Source organism: Ipomoea triloba, chromosome 4 (genome assembly GCF_003576645.1).
Source record: "Ipomoea triloba cultivar NCNSP0323 chromosome 4, ASM357664v1".
NCBI lineage: Eukaryota > Viridiplantae > Streptophyta > Magnoliopsida > Solanales > Convolvulaceae > Ipomoea > Ipomoea triloba.
In genome coordinates, this window is record NC_044919.1 from 5,214,926 (window position 1) to 5,233,932 (window position 19,007).

Sequence of the window (19,007 nt, forward strand, 5' to 3'; positions counted from 1 at the left end):
ACGTACTACGATCCAATCGTTCAAGCACACGAACTTGGATCCGGTGAACTAGGAACGTGGGTTCAACGCAGGTGGCTAGAAGGAAATGTGAGCAGAGTTTTGAGGAGAAAGCAGTTTATTGCAGTGTGTTCTCGGTGTGTTCCAAACCTGCTGCTCACAACGAATATATAGTGGAGGAAATGGATCATAGCATTAATCATGGCATTGATAATCCATTTGTAACCTCCTCCCACTAGCAGAATACTTAATTCTGTCATTAGCACACATTTACACCCACTACTAAGTCCATTATTCACGAAATAACTCTGAAAATAATGATTGGAATTAATCAAATTAATTCCGTAATATCAAGAGTCATTTTTGAACGGACACAGTAGGTGAAATGTCGCGTTCGAGAAGTTACTGGAGTCGCAGTGCGAGACATGGTTCAGACTTCCGTAATATCAAGAGTCATTTCTGAACGGACACAGTAGGTGAAATGTCGCGTTCGAGAAGTTACTGGAGTCGCAGTGCGAGACATGGTTCAGACTGTGGAATTAATCAAATTAACTCCGTAATATCAAGAAGTTACTGGAGTCGCAGTGCGAGACATGGTTCAGACTGTGAACCATCGAGACAATCAAATTAATTCCGTAATATCAAGAAGTTACTGGAGTCGCAGTGCGAGACATGGTTCAGACTGTGAACCATCGAGACATCGCACGGGACATCGCACTCGCACGCGAACGACCTTCGAGAGGTCGACTCCGCCTCTCGAGGTCAGCTCATTCGATGTCTCGAACGAGAGATCTCATGTGGTCCACTTTTCCGAACGACATTCGTGTCCGCAGGTGCGGGCGCACACAAGTTCAAGCCTTTCCGAACTCATTTTGGGGTTTGATTTGCACCCCTCTGCGCGCGAGAGAGAGCCTCTATGCCATACAAGTCAATTAGCCTTAAAAAGGCTCTTGTATTTATAGTGGGGCAAATCTTCATTCCCAACCAATGTGGGACAAAGCTAATAAGCTTTTCCTCACTTAAAATTCCATCTCAAATGGGTCTACTTTGAGAACCAATTTCTCATTCACCCATTATCCATTTTGAGCGTATAATATATCGATCTCTTCGTCTCACTACGAAGAATCCGAATCCACTTTGACCCGACCCAAATCGGATGTGGACCCTACATATATTTATACCACAAAATGGCCACTTAAAATGCCATTTTAGTGCTATTTTTCCAACAGATTCTTTTTTAGTACACTACAAGTTTTTTTTTTTTGAAAATACAAGTTTATTTTTAATATAATTATAAGTTCATTTAACAATCTGTATAGGTGCATGCATATTGCATGTTCATTATATTTTGATATAAATTAATTTTTACGGAGTAATATATATACTGCATGTTCATTTTTTGGACAAAGATAGACTCGGATCGACAATGCATGTAATTTAGATTTACCTTTGTTTTCTTACTTAAGAGGAAATATATGTTTAGAAGAATATCATTAATTAAATTCCACACACATATATATGAAAGTTCATAATACTTGTGAAATTAACTACTCACATTTTTTTCATTTTTTTACTTTATTCTTATTATATTTAGAGCAAATTGTCATTTTGGTCTACTGAGTATAGGGGTCCTATTAATTTTGGTCCACGACTTTCAAAAGTGTTAATTGCATACTACGACTTTGAAATTTGTATCAATTTTGGTCACTCCGGCGAAATTGCTGGCCAAATGTCGCCGGAATTTAAAATAATGAGGGCATTTTAGTCATTTCACATCTTTATATTCTTCTCCGGCGAACCAATTTTCTCCGGTCTTCTTCTCCGGCGAACCACGCAGCCATGGATTTGTATACAGAGCATAAATTTGTGTACAGGCAGAAGGAGGAAAATAATTTTGTTGTTGTCCCACCGCGTTTTGCATCGTCTTTGCGTTCGTCCGCTCGCTCGCGTTGTCAACATCGGATTTGTTGACGCGAGCCGCTCGCCGTTCGTCCGCAACCTCCACCATCGGTCTACACTCCTCTAGTCATCTACAGGCTACAAATAAAAGATCTACCCATCTTCAATCTACTTCTGGCAGCGAAGTTCGTAGTAGGCAGCAGACAGGAAGCCACTTCACCGCCGACGACGTCCGCAACCTCCACCACCGCCAATGCCTTCTGCGCTGCAGTAGATTTGTTGGCTATTTATTATTTTCTTGAATGATTTGTTTAATCTTAAGTGTGTTTTGCAAGCAAATCCTGGCCAACAAGCCAGAAAATTAGCAACAAAATTATTTTCTAATTACCAACAAAATCCATGGCTACCTAGTTCGCCGGAGAAGAAGACCGGAAAAAAATTGGTTCGCCGGAGAAGAATATAAAGATGTGAAATGACTAAAATGCCCTCATTATTTTAAATTCCGGCGACATTTGGCCGGCAATTTCACCGGAGTGACCAAAATTGATACAAATTTCAAAGTCGTGGTATGCAATTAACACTTTTGAAAGTCGTGGACTGCAATTAACAGGACCCTATAATCAGTAGACCAAAATGGCAATTTGCTCTTATATTTATTTTTGAATCTTTAAAAGTTTGTAATGTATATTTGGTTTTTGAGTGCATCTAATGGAAAGAAAAAGTTGTTTTTATTTGAGAGAAGCAGAGTAAGAAATTAAATGAAATCCAAACCCAAACATAACATCAAGAAAGGGACTTGTACTAAAAATAATAAGGTTAACTTTTTGCAGCAATTAATCAGAATTGGTGGCTGATAAATATTATATCAAAAATTATTTTAAAAAAATGCTGGCTGGTTGACTTTCAGAAGTGTAATACAATCAATACCTTTAAATTAAATTAAATGGAAATAATGAATGGAAGGGTTATTTATTTATTTAGGTAGGATTATTGTTTATAAATATATATTGTTGATGAAACAGGCAATTAAGCAATTCAAACACATTACATCATTCAACTTATGAACATGGAGCGTTCTTCATTTAAACTGGCTTTCTTTGCCATCCTCTTTCTTGCTATATATAAATCTTGTTAGTCTCTCTCTCTCTATAATACTATATATGTATGCATATATATTAACTGACGAAATATCCTGTGCAGTTAAAGGCATGGAATGTGCCGTCGCGGCTGCCTCCGGGGAACCGTCGCTGGACGGCTGCAGCGGCGCGTGCAAAGTAAACAGCGATTGCGGAGGAGGCAGCGGTTGTGTATGCGCTCGCAGCCTCACTGGTTACAAGTACTGCTCACAGAGTTAGCTATTTTGCGTTCTTAGCCGGTTTCACGTACAAACGATCACTATCTAAGGGTGTGTATCAGATAAATTCTACTGTTTGATATCAGTTGGTCACAAATCATAAAGAGGTAAATTAACCTACATTATTTATAATTGACTTGTACTCGATCTCGCGACCAGTAGAACTTGTAAAATCATTAAGTCAATAGTCTGGCCAATTTAGATAAAGTTTTCCTAATTTAGCTACTTTAATTTCTCATTGTTGTTTTGTTAGTTATCTCTTTAAAACCACATTAAACATTTCTTCCCTCCATTTTTCTTCTCCCAAATACTGCCTACTAATAAACTATAGCCATAAAACATAATAAAAAACCAACAGTAGCAACATAATTCAGTAACCCATTACAACATTCATCAAGAATATTCAACAACACCACCAACCTGCCCAGTACATAAGCCATTTTTTTTGCTCCTCTTGATCCCTTCGTTCAATTGCCTTAAATGTAGAATAAACAGGTAAAACAACACCAATAGAAAACCATACCATAGTGAAGCCTCATTAATAAGAGTCGTCTAATACTCTAATCTTCAATTGCATAACAGGAATATTCTAATTCTAGCAATTAGTATTAATGTATTATATAGGAGTAAATAATTTCATTGCTCTACTATTTTTTTATCAGGAGTTCTATTGATCATTGCAGCAAGCAACATTGATCACTTGACTAATATATATGGTTAAGGATATACAAATGGATCACCATAAAGAAAATCATCCCTTATACTGATAAGTAATTGTAAAATAAATATATAGTCGAGATAATAAATAAATAAGAAATGTAAAAGCTCACCTTGCTGTTCGGGCAACAATGTTAGAACCAAGTGGGCAAAGAAGTAGCCGCAACCCAACCTGAATCAGTTGGATTCACATTACTAAAACTAAGAATTTAGGCATAAAGAAATTGTATTTAAGCAACTACAAGAATCTCATTTCTTGCAATAGCACCAAAAACATTTGAATGACAAAAACCACCCTACTACTAATCCTCACAAAATTAAAACGAAAACAACACATAACCACCACTAATGTAGATCTGAAGGCCAAACCTATACTTTGCTTCATAAATCAATAAAAGATCAACATTTTTTTAAAGAAAAAATGGCCAAATAAACCACTCAACCAGACGCAAAAATGCAATTAGGCAATTGGACCATTGGGTATTCTAAAATAGTCCAATGCACTCCAATCGTCCAGTTGCCTCAGGTAATGCCAGTAAATCATACACCCTGGCATATTATGTTGATAAAAATTCAGAGAAATTTTTTTAAAAAAATTCTTAAGTGCCTTGCAATTTCTTTCTCATGGACATTGATTTTCCAGTGAAAGCTTCTCTTAGACATTTTTTTCCAGCAAACAAAAGTCATGTACGTCACTAGCAATAAAGCAGAATGAGATGTCACACCTAGGGATGAAAATAGGCCGGGCCGAGCCGGTTTAAAAGCCTGAACCTAAAATTTTTCTGGCCTGAAGCCGGTTTAAAAGCCTGAACCTAAAATTTTTCTGGCCTGAAGCCGGTTTAAAAGCCTATTCCATTAATTCTTTTAAAAATATACCTAATACTTGTTGTGTCTCAGAAAAAAAATTAATGACAACAGAGAAAGAAGATTTACAAATTTACCTTGACAATTGTCAAAAATCGCAGGCTCGCAGTTTCAGGGGACTAGGGGAGAAAGTGAGATCAAAGAGACAAATTTACAGAATTAGTATTTAGAATTGGGGATTTTGGGGGTTAGGGTTTAGTAATTGATATATATACTTGGGTTATATTGAAAATATTAAAATATAATAGGTATAAATGTAATATATGATTATATACATATATACATATATAAGCCAAGCCTGAAAGCTTTGCTAAACAGGGCTTTAAAATAAAATAGGTCTAAGTCTGGCACTTTTACAAGTTTTACTAAATAGCTACGAGTTTTACTAAATAGGCTAGGTCAGGCCATAAGCCCTATGAAAAGAGCTGGCATATTTTCATCCCTAGTCACACCTCAAGAAACAAAAAAATTCTTCAAAATCCACTTAAAACCAAAATTTTCAAGTTCAGAAAGTTAACAGCAAATGGAATACGTANAAAATCCACTTAAAACCAAAATTTTCAAGTTCAGAAAGTTAACAGCAAATGGAATACGTAAGCTTGCATTCATCATCATCTGTAAGCTCCAATATCATTGAAACAACAATTTCAAAACAAAATTCAACAATAAAATCCTAAACCCCAATGCTAACTATAAATTTAGAAAATCTCCATAAATAAAAAATCAGTAAAATCTCATCCCAATTCAAATATGAAAATGTAAACCAAAAAACTATATTAGCAATAAAATTGAAATTCCGGGACAAAAACATGGGCATTAGAGATTTCTAGCCGGGTCGTCCCAATAAAAATAAATGTCCTGTGCGATATTTGAATTTGGGCCCCTTTTCACAGGAATATTTATTAATCTATAGAATCAAAGACATCTTAATTTTTTAGATCATATACGTCAAATAAAAACGAATCATTCGGTTTATCATTGTAACCAACATCATCTAAACAACCATCAACATTCCTATATCATTTTCATCGTCACAGTGATACTTATCATTTTTGTGCGCATTATCATTTAAATTTTTTCAAGCCTCACAATCACCTTGATCTTTTTTATGAAGATTAGGTATTAGCATCTAACAAATTTTCATTGGCATCATCTTTTGCTCATCTATTTGATATTTTTTTGTAATGAATTTTTTCAAGAGCTCCTTTTGTGATTGAGTTAATTGCTCAATCCTTTTTTTCTTTTAATGCTTCTCAAACCCAAATGAATATTATTTTTAGAAAACATAATTACAAAATTCTAGAAAAAAATTATTTAGAATCTCTATCAATAAATAATTTATCAAGAAACAAAATCTTGAATATATTATTCAATATTTAAAATTATTAAGCCAATAAGCCATATTAATAAATATAATTGTGAAATAAATTAAATAATATGTACAATTAAGTTAATAAGTTTTAATTAATAATTACTAGATGTCTGATGGTGAAAGTATATTATTTATGCATGTAAAGNAAAATCCACTTAAAACCAAAATTTTCAAGTTCAGAAAGTTAACAGCAAATGGAATACGTAAGCTTGCATTCATCATCATCTGTAAGCTCCAATATCATTGAAACAACAATTTCAAAACAAAATTCAACAATAAAATCCTAAACCCCAATGCTAACTATAAATTTAGAAAATCTCCATAAATAAAAAATCAGTAAAATCTCATCCCAATTCAAATATGAAAATGTAAACCAAAAAACTATATTAGCAATAAAATTGAAATTCCGGGACAAAAACATGGGCATTAGAGATTTCTAGCCGGGTCGTCCCAATAAAAATAAATGTCCTGTGCGATATTTGAATTTGGGCCCCTTTTCACAGGAATATTTATTAATCTATAGAATCAAAGACATCTTAATTTTTTAGATCATATACGTCAAATAAAAACGAATCATTCGGTTTATCATTGTAACCAACATCATCTAAACAACCATCAACATTCCTATATCATTTTCATCGTCACAGTGATACTTATCATTTTTGTGCGCATTATCATTTAAATTTTTTCAAGCCTCACAATCACCTTGATCTTTTTTATGAAGATTAGGTATTAGCATCTAACAAATTTTCATTGGCATCATCTTTTGCTCATCTATTTGATATTTTTTTGTAATGAATTTTTTCAAGAGCTCCTTTTGTGATTGAGTTAATTGCTCAATCCTTTTTTTCTTTTAATGCTTCTCAAACCCAAATGAATATTATTTTTAGAAAACATAATTACAAAATTCTAGAAAAAAATTATTTAGAATCTCTATCAATAAATAATTTATCAAGAAACAAAATCTTGAATATATTATTCAATATTTAAAATTATTAAGCCAATAAGCCATATTAATAAATATAATTGTGAAATAAATTAAATAATATGTACAATTAAGTTAATAAGTTTTAATTAATAATTACTAGATGTCTGATGGTGAAAGTATATTATTTATGCATAATTACTAGATGTCTGATGGTGAAAGTATATTATTTATGCATGTAAAGTACATTATTTGAATACTAAAAGTATACTATTTGCATGTAAAGTACATTATTTGAATACTAAAAGTATACTATTGTATATACTTTCAAATAATATATATTCAGTATACAAATAATGTATTTTTAGTATATTAAAAATGTATCTTAAATTCATGGTCCATACAATAATTTGTCCATAATAATCTCATATTATATATGTATATAATATTTTCAAAAACAAATTTGGGGCCAATTGTAAAATATATAATATTTTCAAAAACAAATTTGGGGCCAATTGTAAAAAAAAAAATATTTTCAAAAACAAATTTGGGGCCAATTGTAAAAAAAAAAAAATTTTCAAAAACAAATTTGGGGCCAATTGTAAAAAAAAAAAATGTATATATACTATACAACAGGCTACTGACTGTTGTATAGTATATAAACATATGATGTATTATGGCCTATGGGGCCCCCAAAAATTGGGGGCCCTGGGCATTTCTAGAATGGAAATATATTAAAAGTCACCTCCGAATTCATCTTCTGAGGTTCGAGAATGCTTCGATCCAAGAAGAAGTTACTGTCTCAATCTGAGACGAAGCAACCGTCTCGATCTGGGACGGCTTCGATCTTTACAGATGGGAGATGAAGAGACCGTCTATATCTTAAACGAAGAAACCAAATGAAGCCTGAGACGGAAAAACACGAAGCATCAAAGAGGTTCTGATTTGCAAGGAGAAGAAGAATTATAATAAAAGAAGGATTTGATTTGCAGGGAGGATGAAGAAAGAAAATTATAAAATGTTGCCAGCTAGATCTTATTTGCATGGCGGTGAAGAAGATAATACGCGAAGTTAACGGAGGATGAAGAAAGAAAATACCAGATTTGACTTAAGCTATCATACTCTCTCATTTTTTTTAAACAAGTCCTTTTTACATTATTAAATTTGTAATTTGTTTTCAAAAAAAAAATTTTGTAATTTATTTACTATTTTTTTACATCCCTACATCCAATGGACTGAACTACCTTAGTTGGCTTAAGTTCCCTTGACTGATCACAAATACCCAACCACCTTTGATCGGCACCAATCTATCTAGCCCATTATGACAGTAGATCTCTTTCCTTCAAAGACAATAAGACAAGTGTAAGGGCCTACTTTGGCCTCGGGTCAAGACTCGTGTATGGATTTTACGTGCCCTTCATGCTCTGATTTGTGAGGTCAAAATTTGTCCCCTTCCTTTTCTGGGCCGTTAGAATGGCCTGTTTGGTTGGATGTAGTTTGGGGGGAATTGCAATTCAGTGAATTCCCTACAGTATTTGGTTGGAGGGAATTGCAATTCCGCAGAATTGCAATTCCCTCCAAATGATGAATTGCAATTCATGGGGTACCCCCTATGAATTGCAATTCGGTGGAGAGGAGGGGCAATTTGTTGGTGTAAAGACAATTTTGCCCCTCCTCCCATATCCTTTGTGTTTTTTTTTTAATTTTTTTTGAAATAATAATAATAATTATTATTATTATTATTATTATTTTGAAAGAATTATTATTATTATTATTATTTTGAAAGAATTATTTTTATTTTTATTTTTATTATACGAGTAATTATTATTATTATTATTATTATTATTTTTTTGAAAGAATTATTATTATTATTATTATTATTATTATTATTATTACTACTACTACTACTACTACTACTACTACTATGACTACAACATCTACCACAACATAAGGGCATTTTAGTTATTTTATCACTTCTTACCTTTCAATTCTATGTACTCCTATTTCTGCATACCAAACACTGTAATTTCAATTCCTACTTTATTCATCGAATTGTAATTCCACCGAATTACAATTCTTTTCCACCTTAATTCCCTCCTCCCAACCAAACGCCCTGTAAATACGGCAGACATGTTCGGACACCTCTGACCACCCGTTAAATTAACGAGCATCCAAACATAACTCGATAGAAAGATCATTGTAAAATCGTAACCCGGTCACAATTAGTATCGAATACATATTTGTAATAACATATGTATTTTACTACATCAACTTTTTTCACTTTCAAAATACACTAACATGATACCTAATGGAAAGCAGGAAAATGACTTCCGAAAAATGTTTTCTGGAAAATGAATTTCCTTTCCAATGTTTGGTTGCGTTATGGAAAATTGTTTTAATGTCTTTGGTTCATCTTGGCTGAGAACATGCAAAAAATTTCGTAAGTCATTTTCTGAAAAAATGAACTGATTTTCCTTGGTCAACGGAAAACATTTTCCATTGACCGCATTTTCCGGATGTTGCCAAACACCGAAAACTCAAAAAACATTTTCCGGAAGTTATTTTCCGGGTACCAAACACACCCTTATTTTACCCTGGAGCATAACTGGGCATGAAGTTTTAATCAATTACGCATAAACTGGTTTGACAAAATCACAACATTACCTACTTACACTAAGACAACATCATCGATCTCTGTTATCACGGTCCAAACAATTAGAGACAGAAATCAGTTAGAAAACGGAAAGTGTGAAATAGTAAATAGGATATTAGGATGGGCAATTAGGAGGCACCCTAATACAACCTGATACCAATGAGGTATCAATAAGACAATAACAGAAGACAAGCTGAAACACAACAATGCATCAGGTCATCAAACAAAATTGCCTAAATCCTTCCAAGATATCAGAATATCTATCTGACTAGCAAACTGCCAGTCTTTAACAATGTTCAAATCATGGAAATAGAGCAATGTAGTGTATTGTTATTATCTAATTTTCACTATAGCAAAATCATTCATTTCTCCTTCTCGGTCTCGGTCTCCTCTTCCTTCTTCTCATATCGACGTTTGAACTTGGCAATTTGACCAATGCTCTCAGCCATCTGACGCCTTGCTCTGAAGTGATAAACCTTCCCCACCTGGTGTATCTTAGTCATCATAACTGGCATCAATCTGCCACTCTGGGTCACATACGATATCCACTGCATTTGAGGATGAATTCCCTTCTTCATTTTTACCCTAACAAGCAAAAACACAATTTCTCTGAATATTATGTCCTCAAAAATTTTATGCTTGTTAAAAGAGATAAGGTTCAACCAATGTTCTAAATGAACTGAACAAAAGAATACCAAGCCACCTAGGTAAAGGGAAACAATGTAATGTCTTAGAGACGTGTAATCAAACACGTGAAAACAGTGGTATTATAGANAAAAAATTGTAATAATATCCTAACAAAGTACAAGAAGCACAATTAAATGTTCAAATATATACAACTATTACAAATCACGCAATATCCAATAAGTAGAATTTTAGTAAAGAAATAAGACCATCATCATTCAACAAACTTCATATAAAACTAGAGATTCCCTCATATATTGATTAATGAACTGGCTATCTTGAAAGTATAGCTCCATGTTTAAAAACTCAAAAACACTACATGAATTCAGATTTGTTTGTCATGTAAATTGCATCTACAATTTCTTGTTCTTCACAACCCATAGCTAAAATAGTACAGAATATTCCTTTGCACTTTTAATGATGGAACAAATGACAAAGCTAAAACTTGAAATTGATTAGCATGTGAGAACTGTGGAATCAAATAAAGCAGATGGATAACATTATTACAGAACCAAAGTCCTCTGATTGCAAAATGGCCGAGTTGAAGAAAACAAATTGCTATCACACTTCTACAATTTAAATACTCTTAAGTAAATGCAGTCAAGACTTATTCCGTGTTTACATGGTAAGTCAATTAGATCCTTGAACTTTCAAAAAGTACAATTAAGCAAATAAACTCATGATTTTAGTGCAGCATCCCACCCCGTTAGCAGGTTAACCCTCTGGTAACCTCTGGAGGCAGATGACTTGTAATAATCTTAACATTTGGCTGGCCAGATAAGCATATGCTTTTTTTTTAAAGGAAAAAGTGTCAAATAGGCCACTGAACTTGTCACTTTTGTGCAATTGGGCCATTAAACTTAAAAAGTGTGCAATTCAACCATCAAACAAGCAAAATTTGTGCAATTGGACCATTTTTACAAAAAATTTGAATTCAATTTGAGTTAAAAACATTTCAATATTGACTCCCAACTAGTATGGTAGAAGAAAATGTCACTCTTAATACATATATGTTAGTAATATAATTGAATTTTACCAGAAAATTTTTGTAAAAATGGTCCAATTGCACAAATTTTGCTTGTTTGATGGTTGAGTTGCACACTTTTTAAGTTCAATGGCCCAATTGCACAAAAGCGATAAGTTCAGTGGCCTATTTGACACATTTTCCTTTTAAAAAAAAAAAAAACAGATTTTAAAAGCCTTGAAATAAGACCTAATTTCACTTAACCCATTTTCTCTCTTGTTCTTCACCTACTTCTTCTGGCCTAATCTTCTTCTATTTTTTCAGTTCATCTCTTTGTCTCACCTACTGCAACCGTGCACGTAATCTGTTTTCTTTTTCCTTCATGTAACTGCTTATATTCTAAGTGAAAATCATTAACACACTGTGATTATTGATAGAATCTGAAATAAAAATTTAATATTTTGATGTTCGCGGAAAAAAAAAAGATATAAAGAAAACAAAAATCACTCGAATTAGTAAAAGCTTAGAAGCAATGACAAGATCTTACCAGCTAGGGCGACGGGTATGTTAATTGTCAATGTTGACTGGCACTGGCCGAGTGACGATTTTCAGTGGTGCGACGAAGCCGGTGAAGTGAACGGGGCTCAACAACGGTGAGGATGGAGTTGATTTGGGAAATTAGGGCTAAAACGGGTGGGAAATTATGAAGGATGAAGACCTGATTTTAGGTTTTTTTTTTTTCAATAGTTTTAAAATATTTGACCACTAATTTCCCAAATCAACTTCATCCTTCATAATTTCCCACCCGTTTTAGCCCTAATTTCCCAAATCAACTCCATCCTCACCGTCGCTGAGCCCCGTTCACTTCACCGGCTTCGTCGCACCACTGAAAATCGTCACTCGGCCAGTGCAAGTCAACATTGACAATTAACATACCCGTCACCCTAGCTGGTAAGATCTTGTCATTGCTTCTAAGCTTTTACTAATTCGAGTGATTTTTGTTTTCTTTATATCTTTTTTTTTTCCGCGAACATCAAAATATTAAATTTTTATTTCAGATTCTATCAATAATCACAGTGTGTTAATGATGTTGTAATTGCTATTGTTTTTGAGCTCCCATTTTCACTTAGAAGATAAGCAGTTACATGAAGGAAAAAGAAAACAGATTACGTGCACGGTTGCAGTTAGGGGTGTAAACGAATCGAATCGAGTCAAATATTTCAGTATTCGATTCGAATTCGATTATTTTGATGAGTATTCGAATTCGAATTCGTTTAGTGTTCGAATCCTAAATTCCGATTCGTATTCGATTCGACCAATTTATTCGAATATATTCGATTCGACTCGAATATTCGAATTCGAAATGACTGTCTTAATTTTTTTCTAAATTTTTCAATAAATTAAGATAAAATATAACAAAAATTTCCACGCCCGTAAAGATTGTTGCCTTCGCCGAACGACAGTGGCCGTGAGGAGTTGGTGCCTGCCTTGCTGAGTTGCTCTCCTTGTTGCCGTGCTTCCTTGCCACGACGGTGATCTGCCGTGAAAAGGGGAGGACAGGAAGAGGGCGAAGTAGTTGGTGGAAGAAGCGAAGTTGGGAACTGCGGCTACCGAACTGGAAAGGCTGAAGGGTGAAGCACTGAAGCGGCTGCTCTCACTTTTATTTTAGCTTAGGGTTTATGCCTTTACTAGTTTAATTTCTTTATATATATATATATATATATATATATATATATATATATATATATATTCGAATATTCGAATACTATTCGAATCGAATCTATCCTGATTTGTATTTGGATTTGAATAACATTCGAATCAAAATGTGTATTCGAATTCGAATTCGTATTCGAAATATTCGAATTCGAATATAACTATTCGAATTCGAATCACGAATCGAATCAAAATTATTTGATTTGTTTACACCCCTAGTTGCAGTAGGTGAGACAAAGAGATGAACTGAAAAAATAGAAGAAGATTAGGCCAGAAGAAGTAGGTGAAGAACAAGAGAGAAAATGGGTTAAGTGAAATTAGGGCTTATTTCAAGGCTTTTAAAATCTGATTTTTTTTTTAAAAAAAAAGCATATGCTTATCTGGCCAGCCAAATGTTAAGATTATTACAAGTCATCTGCCTCCAGAGGTTACCAGAGGGTTAACCTGCTAACGGGGTGGGATGCTGCACTAAAATCATTAGGTTCCCAAAAATTCTCCAACCAGTTGGAACCTAAAAATGAGAAGGTTATAAAGGATATAGCTTAGAAACAACAAAGCCACAGCACATTACCATACACTAAAGTCACTCATGGAAGAGCCACAAGTCATCAAAACTCGTACAAAGGAAGATAGGGCTTGTTACATTTCTAGCAATTTTTCCATGTTTCCAGAAAAACAGAAAATGAAAATTGAAAATAAAGTTTTGTGTTCAAGTAAGTTTTGTTTTCCAAACTGTAAAAGGAAAACACTTTTCTAAAGGCGAGTAATGCACAATTAAATCCAACAGAAATACGTAAAAATATTACATAAGCAAAACTGCAAAAGGCAACAAATGATAGCAGCAGTACTTACACAATCTCGACTCTGGAGTTTGCTGGTTGACAACATACTTATTTGTTGGTAAAACAGAGTATGCTCATAATCAATGTATATCTATTGAGTCACCAGCACTCTCATTCACTGCCTCTTCACACCATAGATCCAACCAAAAGCAGTGAAATAAATACACCAATAATATTAAGAGCTAGGATTGATATAATCTTCTCTAAACCAGAACTACTCTTACAGATTACAACAAAAATTTTGTTAAAATGAGCAATCCCTCAAACTTTTGTTAAAATAAGCAATCCCTCGAACAGCATTAAAATAAGCAATCCCTCTAACTTTTCATTTTTAACAGCGTGAAAATATGATGACCACAACTGATATATAACACCTTACAACTCATTTACTGAAATTTCGTTGCTAAAAATGAATTATTTATACCTTGCTGCGTTGTCGGGAGTTAATAGAATAATCGGAAAGCAGACTCGGTTGCGGCGGCAGGAGGAGGCGTCGTGCGGTTGCTGCGTCGGCGACGGCGGCGAGAGAAGGGGTCGATCTCTGCTGCGTCGTCAGCGGCGGCGGGAAGTAGCGTCCAATCTGCTGCAACGTCGTCCTCGCCTCTGCTGAGTGAGGGGAGGTATGCTGCTGGCGGCTCAAGTGTCTTTAGATTTAGGGTTTGGCTTTGGGTATCCAACTTAAGTATAAAGTAAATAATTTTTTGAGGATAGTATAAAGTAAAATATGGTTGTTTGTAAATTATATTAGGGTTTTTGGTTATTTATAAATGTGTATTTTCAATAATTTTTATCAAAAAATTTGTTATTATAATTTTATATATACTAATTCAAAATTTATAATTGGTATAAATTTCTGATGGTCCAACGGCATAAGTAAACATATACTAAGTATAATAGAGTCAGTAGTACTAAAAAAATAGTATTTTTTTCAAAATTTATAATTGCTATGAAAATATTATAACTTCAACTCTTTAAAATTTGTATTCTAACTTAACAAAAGATCATACTATATAGATAAAACAATACACAGTACAATACACAATGATATACAATCCATTACGTCAATTTGATAGAAACAAAGTGATGTGTCGTTGAAAGCGCAATCATGGCCACCGGCATAGGAGACATCGTAGCAGCGTCAGAGATAGTTCGCTCAGACAAAACAACGGCAAAGCACCAGGAATGAACGCTTTAAAGTTTCGGACTATATTACGCTCAGATAATGTTTCTGGCAATGCTATCGAGTAGTTAACAGTGTTAACAACCCGAAGCTTATGTCATATCGGATATGTTGGTTGACTTTACCAATCGTTCCTTAACTCCTCGAATGAGTTTATTCCCTTAACTCCTCGAATGATTTGTCTTACCACTCGGTCTTGTGTTCCTAATCGTATTCTATGATAAAAATAATATACAGTACAATACACAATGATAAACAATATATTATGTAGGATTATGAAACTCAATAGAACTAAGATTGTAGAGTCTTAACAAGATTAAAGGTTTTAAAGAATTGGAGTTAGAAAATGATTGAATGTATCAACATGGAAAGGGCAGCACAGTGTTATTTTTCATAGCAAGAATGGTGAGATAGTATCTAGTAGTAAGTTCTCTCCGTCGGTTGAAATTGAAAAAAAAAAAAAGTATGAGTGAAATAATCAATGATGCAAAGATAATGAACCACCAAAAAAAAAAAACAAAAGGATTTCCGACCACCATTGCTTGGTGGTCGGTATTTCCTACCACTTTTCAAGGGTGTTCGGAAATACCGACCACCGTGGTGGTCGGAAACAAGATTAGTTTAAAAAATTTAACCTGACGAATAAAATTTCCGACCACTTTTACTTGGTGGTCGGAATTTCCGACCGCTCTTTACTGGGTGGTCGGAAATTCCGACCACTTTGACCCTTCGTCGAAAAATGAAAAAAGTCACTTTTTGCGACCAAATTTTGGGGTGGTCGGAAATGAGGTCGGAAAAACACTAATTTACAGCAATATATGCATGCATAATTGCAAGTTGCAGGCCGCCCTAATCATGGCTTTCTGGACGCACTCAGATTCCTATGGCGAGCCTATGTTGCGTCATGTTTTAATTTGCACCCCATCCTTTGTGAAAATCGAATCTTAATTAATTGGCGCCTGCTTTTCAGTACATACATGCACTATATGTCTATATTTAGCAAAGAGATAAGCTTTGTGTTATATGCGGTGGATATTAGAATCATACGTTATTTGGTGTTGTTAACCTCTGAAAATTACAGACCAAGTGACCAACATGCTCCTGGTATAAGTATAACCTCATTGTGATAAAATAGGGACGTTTAATCCCACCCAGCCCCGCCACTATAACCAATTACATTCTTACTAACACTGACCTTTTTGGTGCGTCCCTTTCTAATGGAATGGAAATGTCTGAAGCAACGCCAATGGGTAATGGTGACCGTTTGGTTCACAAGGATTTGGTTATGGGCGACCGCCCGTGCTCTTGAGCACTTTTTCTGTTTTTCTTTACGTTTATAATGAATTGCATCATTTGGAATTGCCAAGGGGCGGCGTCTAAATCTTTTAGACGCACCCTTAAATAATTTTGCAGGAATTTTGCACCAAATCTAGTCTGTCTACTTGAACCAAAGGTGTCGGGCGACCAAGCTAATCGGATTTGCATTGGTTTTGGTTTTGAGGACTGGCTTAGAGTGGAGGCGGTAGGATTCTCCGGGGGAATTTGGATCTTTTGGAATAGCCCTTTGGAGGTACAAGTACTTTACACCCATCCACAGTTTGTTAATTTGCAGGTTCAAGAAGGAAACGATCCACCTTGGGTGCTATCATTAGTTTATGGTAGCCCAAACATATCGCTTTGCAAGAAATTATTCACAGAACTCACATCTGCTGACTTTAATCATCAATCTTGTTGGCTTGCCTGCGGTGACTTCAATTCTATTACAAGTATAGAGGAAGTAAGCAACTCATCGTGCTTCAACTCATCAAGGTGCTCGGACTTTAGGAATTGGATCTTTCGCGAAGGGCTAATTGATCTGGGATATATAGGCTCTAAATTCACTTGGATGAGAGGGATTAATTCAGCATCTTTTAGAGGGGCAAGACTTGACCGAGCCTTATGCAACGCTGATTGGAAATTCAGGTTCCCGGAGGCAGTAGTAGAACACCTTCCCATGATAGACTCGGACCATTCACCTCTCCTCATCTCATGTACCCCTAAGGCCGCGACAACAAGGAAAAAACCGTTCAGGTTCAATATGGCATGGGCAACTCATGAAGACTTCATCAATTGCGTCAGAAGAACATGGATGCCCGAGAAACAGCTAGAAGAAAATAAAACAACTATGGCGGAAGCTCTATCAATTTGGAATAGGTCTACTTTTGGTAACATCTTCCAAAGGAAAAATTGGCTTCTAAGCAGAATCAAAGGAATTCAACGAAGCTTAACAGTCCAGGCTAGAAACGACCTGCTAAGATTAGAAAGGAAATTGAGGGAGGAATTACAATCGACCCTACAGCAAGAAGAACTCATATGGTATCAGCGGTCGAGGGAGGAGTGGATTACATCCGGTGACTGCAACACGAGATTCTACCACTTAGCCACCTCAGTGAAGAAGAACAACGTGAAGATCAACTCCCTCCGGGCGGCGAATGGCGAATGGATTTCAGATAATGAATGACTAATGGACCATGTACGTACCCATTTTCAGCAGCTATTTTCAGGAGCTCACAACACCAATCCACAACTCTTACCACACGGAGCATTTCCCGCATTAACAGACCAAGAGTGGCAAGAGGTGAATCGCCCCTTTCAGCCGGAGGAGGTCAAAGGAGCCTTGTTCGACATGAGCTCGTGTAAGGCTCCAGGCCCGGATGGCTTCAGTGCCGGTTTTTACCAGAAATCATGGGAAGTAACAGGCAGCAGCATACTAAGCTTCGCATCAGAATTCTTCACACAAGGAAAGCTTCCCAAGGGTCGCAATGATACTATAATTACACTCATCCCCAAGACAGCATCACCCGAAACTGTGAATCAACTACGACCGATTGGACTCTGCAACGTGACTTACAAGTTACTGACCAAAACCATGACGACACGGCTAAAGGATATATCAAGGAAACTGGTAAGCCCACACCAATCGAGCTTTATACCGGGTAGACAGATCTCAGACAACATCATCATCTTCCAGGAGGTTTTAAACTCCATGAGAACAAGGAAAGCTGCAGTAGGGTGGTTTATCATGAAAGTGGATTTGGAGAAAGCCTACGACAAATTAGCGTGGAGTCTCATTCAAGACACCTTACTAGATATAGGCTTCAACGAGACATGGAGGAGGAATATCATGGAATGCATTACAACCTCAAGACTAACAGTTACCTGGAATGGGAACGCGTCAGACTGGTTTTACCCAAAGAGAGGAATTCGCTAGGGAGACCCTATTTCCCCCCTTCTTTTTGTATTATGCTTAGAGAAATTAAGTCATATCATTAATGATTCTGTTAATAGTGGTAGATGGAAAGCGATCAAATTATGCAGACATGGCCCCCACTTATCGCATTTATTTTTTGCAGACGACATGATCTTATTTGGAGAAGCATCAACAGAACAAGCTGTGGAAATGTTACGATGTCTGAAGTTATTCTGTGACAACTCAGGGCAAACTGTCAACACGCAAAAGTCGTCCCTTTTTTTCTCCAAGAACACGCTGCCAGAAGTGCGACAAAGGATCGTGGAAATCACAGGGATAGCAGGGGTGGAAGATCTGGGTAAATACTTAGGAGTACCCTCAATCCATGGAAGACTCAAAAAAGACACATACGCTAGCCTCATCGACAAGATTCAGATCAGATTGGCAGGCTGGAAGTCGAAGACATTGTCATTAGCTGGACGACTGACCTTAGCACAGTCTGTCTTGTCAGCTATTCCCTATTATACCATGCAGACGACGCTGCTTCCATCAGGAGTGATCAAGACAATTGAACAACTGGTTCGCAACTTCATATGGGGTAGTTCCTTGGAACA

The 19,007-nt window shown here is 35.6% G+C and overlaps 1 protein-coding gene and 1 long non-coding RNA gene across 2 annotated transcripts; one reads left to right on the plus strand and one right to left on the minus strand.

The window, feature by feature from the left end:
- Positions 1 to 13,990: 13,990 nt before the first annotated feature.
- On the minus strand, positions 13,991 to 14,640 carry LOC116015315. Its single transcript, XR_004097599.1, has 2 exons — positions 14,409 to 14,640; positions 13,991 to 14,108 (listed from the first exon to the last, which is right to left on the minus strand). It is a non-coding gene; the product is annotated as an uncharacterized LOC116015315 (long non-coding RNA).
- Positions 14,641 to 16,386: 1,746 nt separating this feature from the next.
- LOC116014988 lies at positions 16,387 to 17,664 on the plus strand. The gene is made up of 3 exons (XM_031254967.1): positions 16,387 to 16,463; positions 16,578 to 16,734; positions 16,777 to 17,664. The coding sequence occupies exons 1-3, from the start codon at positions 16,387 to 16,389 to the stop codon at positions 17,662 to 17,664; spliced, it is 1,122 nt and encodes a 373-aa protein (XP_031110827.1).
- Positions 17,665 to 19,007: the final 1,343 nt, after the last annotated feature.

What these genes read in the sequence shown, in the direction of transcription:
- LOC116014988 (XM_031254967.1), top strand. Translation starts at nt 16,387, where the DNA reads ATGGAAATGTCTGAAGCAACGCCAATGGGTAATGGTGACCGTTTGGTT. An exon ending in TTGGTTATGGGCGACCGCCC is followed by an intron (nt 16,464 to 16,577) that starts GTGCTCTTGAGC and finishes ATAATTTTGCAG; the next exon opens with GAATTTTGCACCAAATCTAG. An exon ending in TTTGGAATAGCCCTTTGGAG is followed by an intron (nt 16,735 to 16,776) that starts GTACAAGTACTT and finishes GTTAATTTGCAG; the next exon opens with GTTCAAGAAGGAAACGATCC.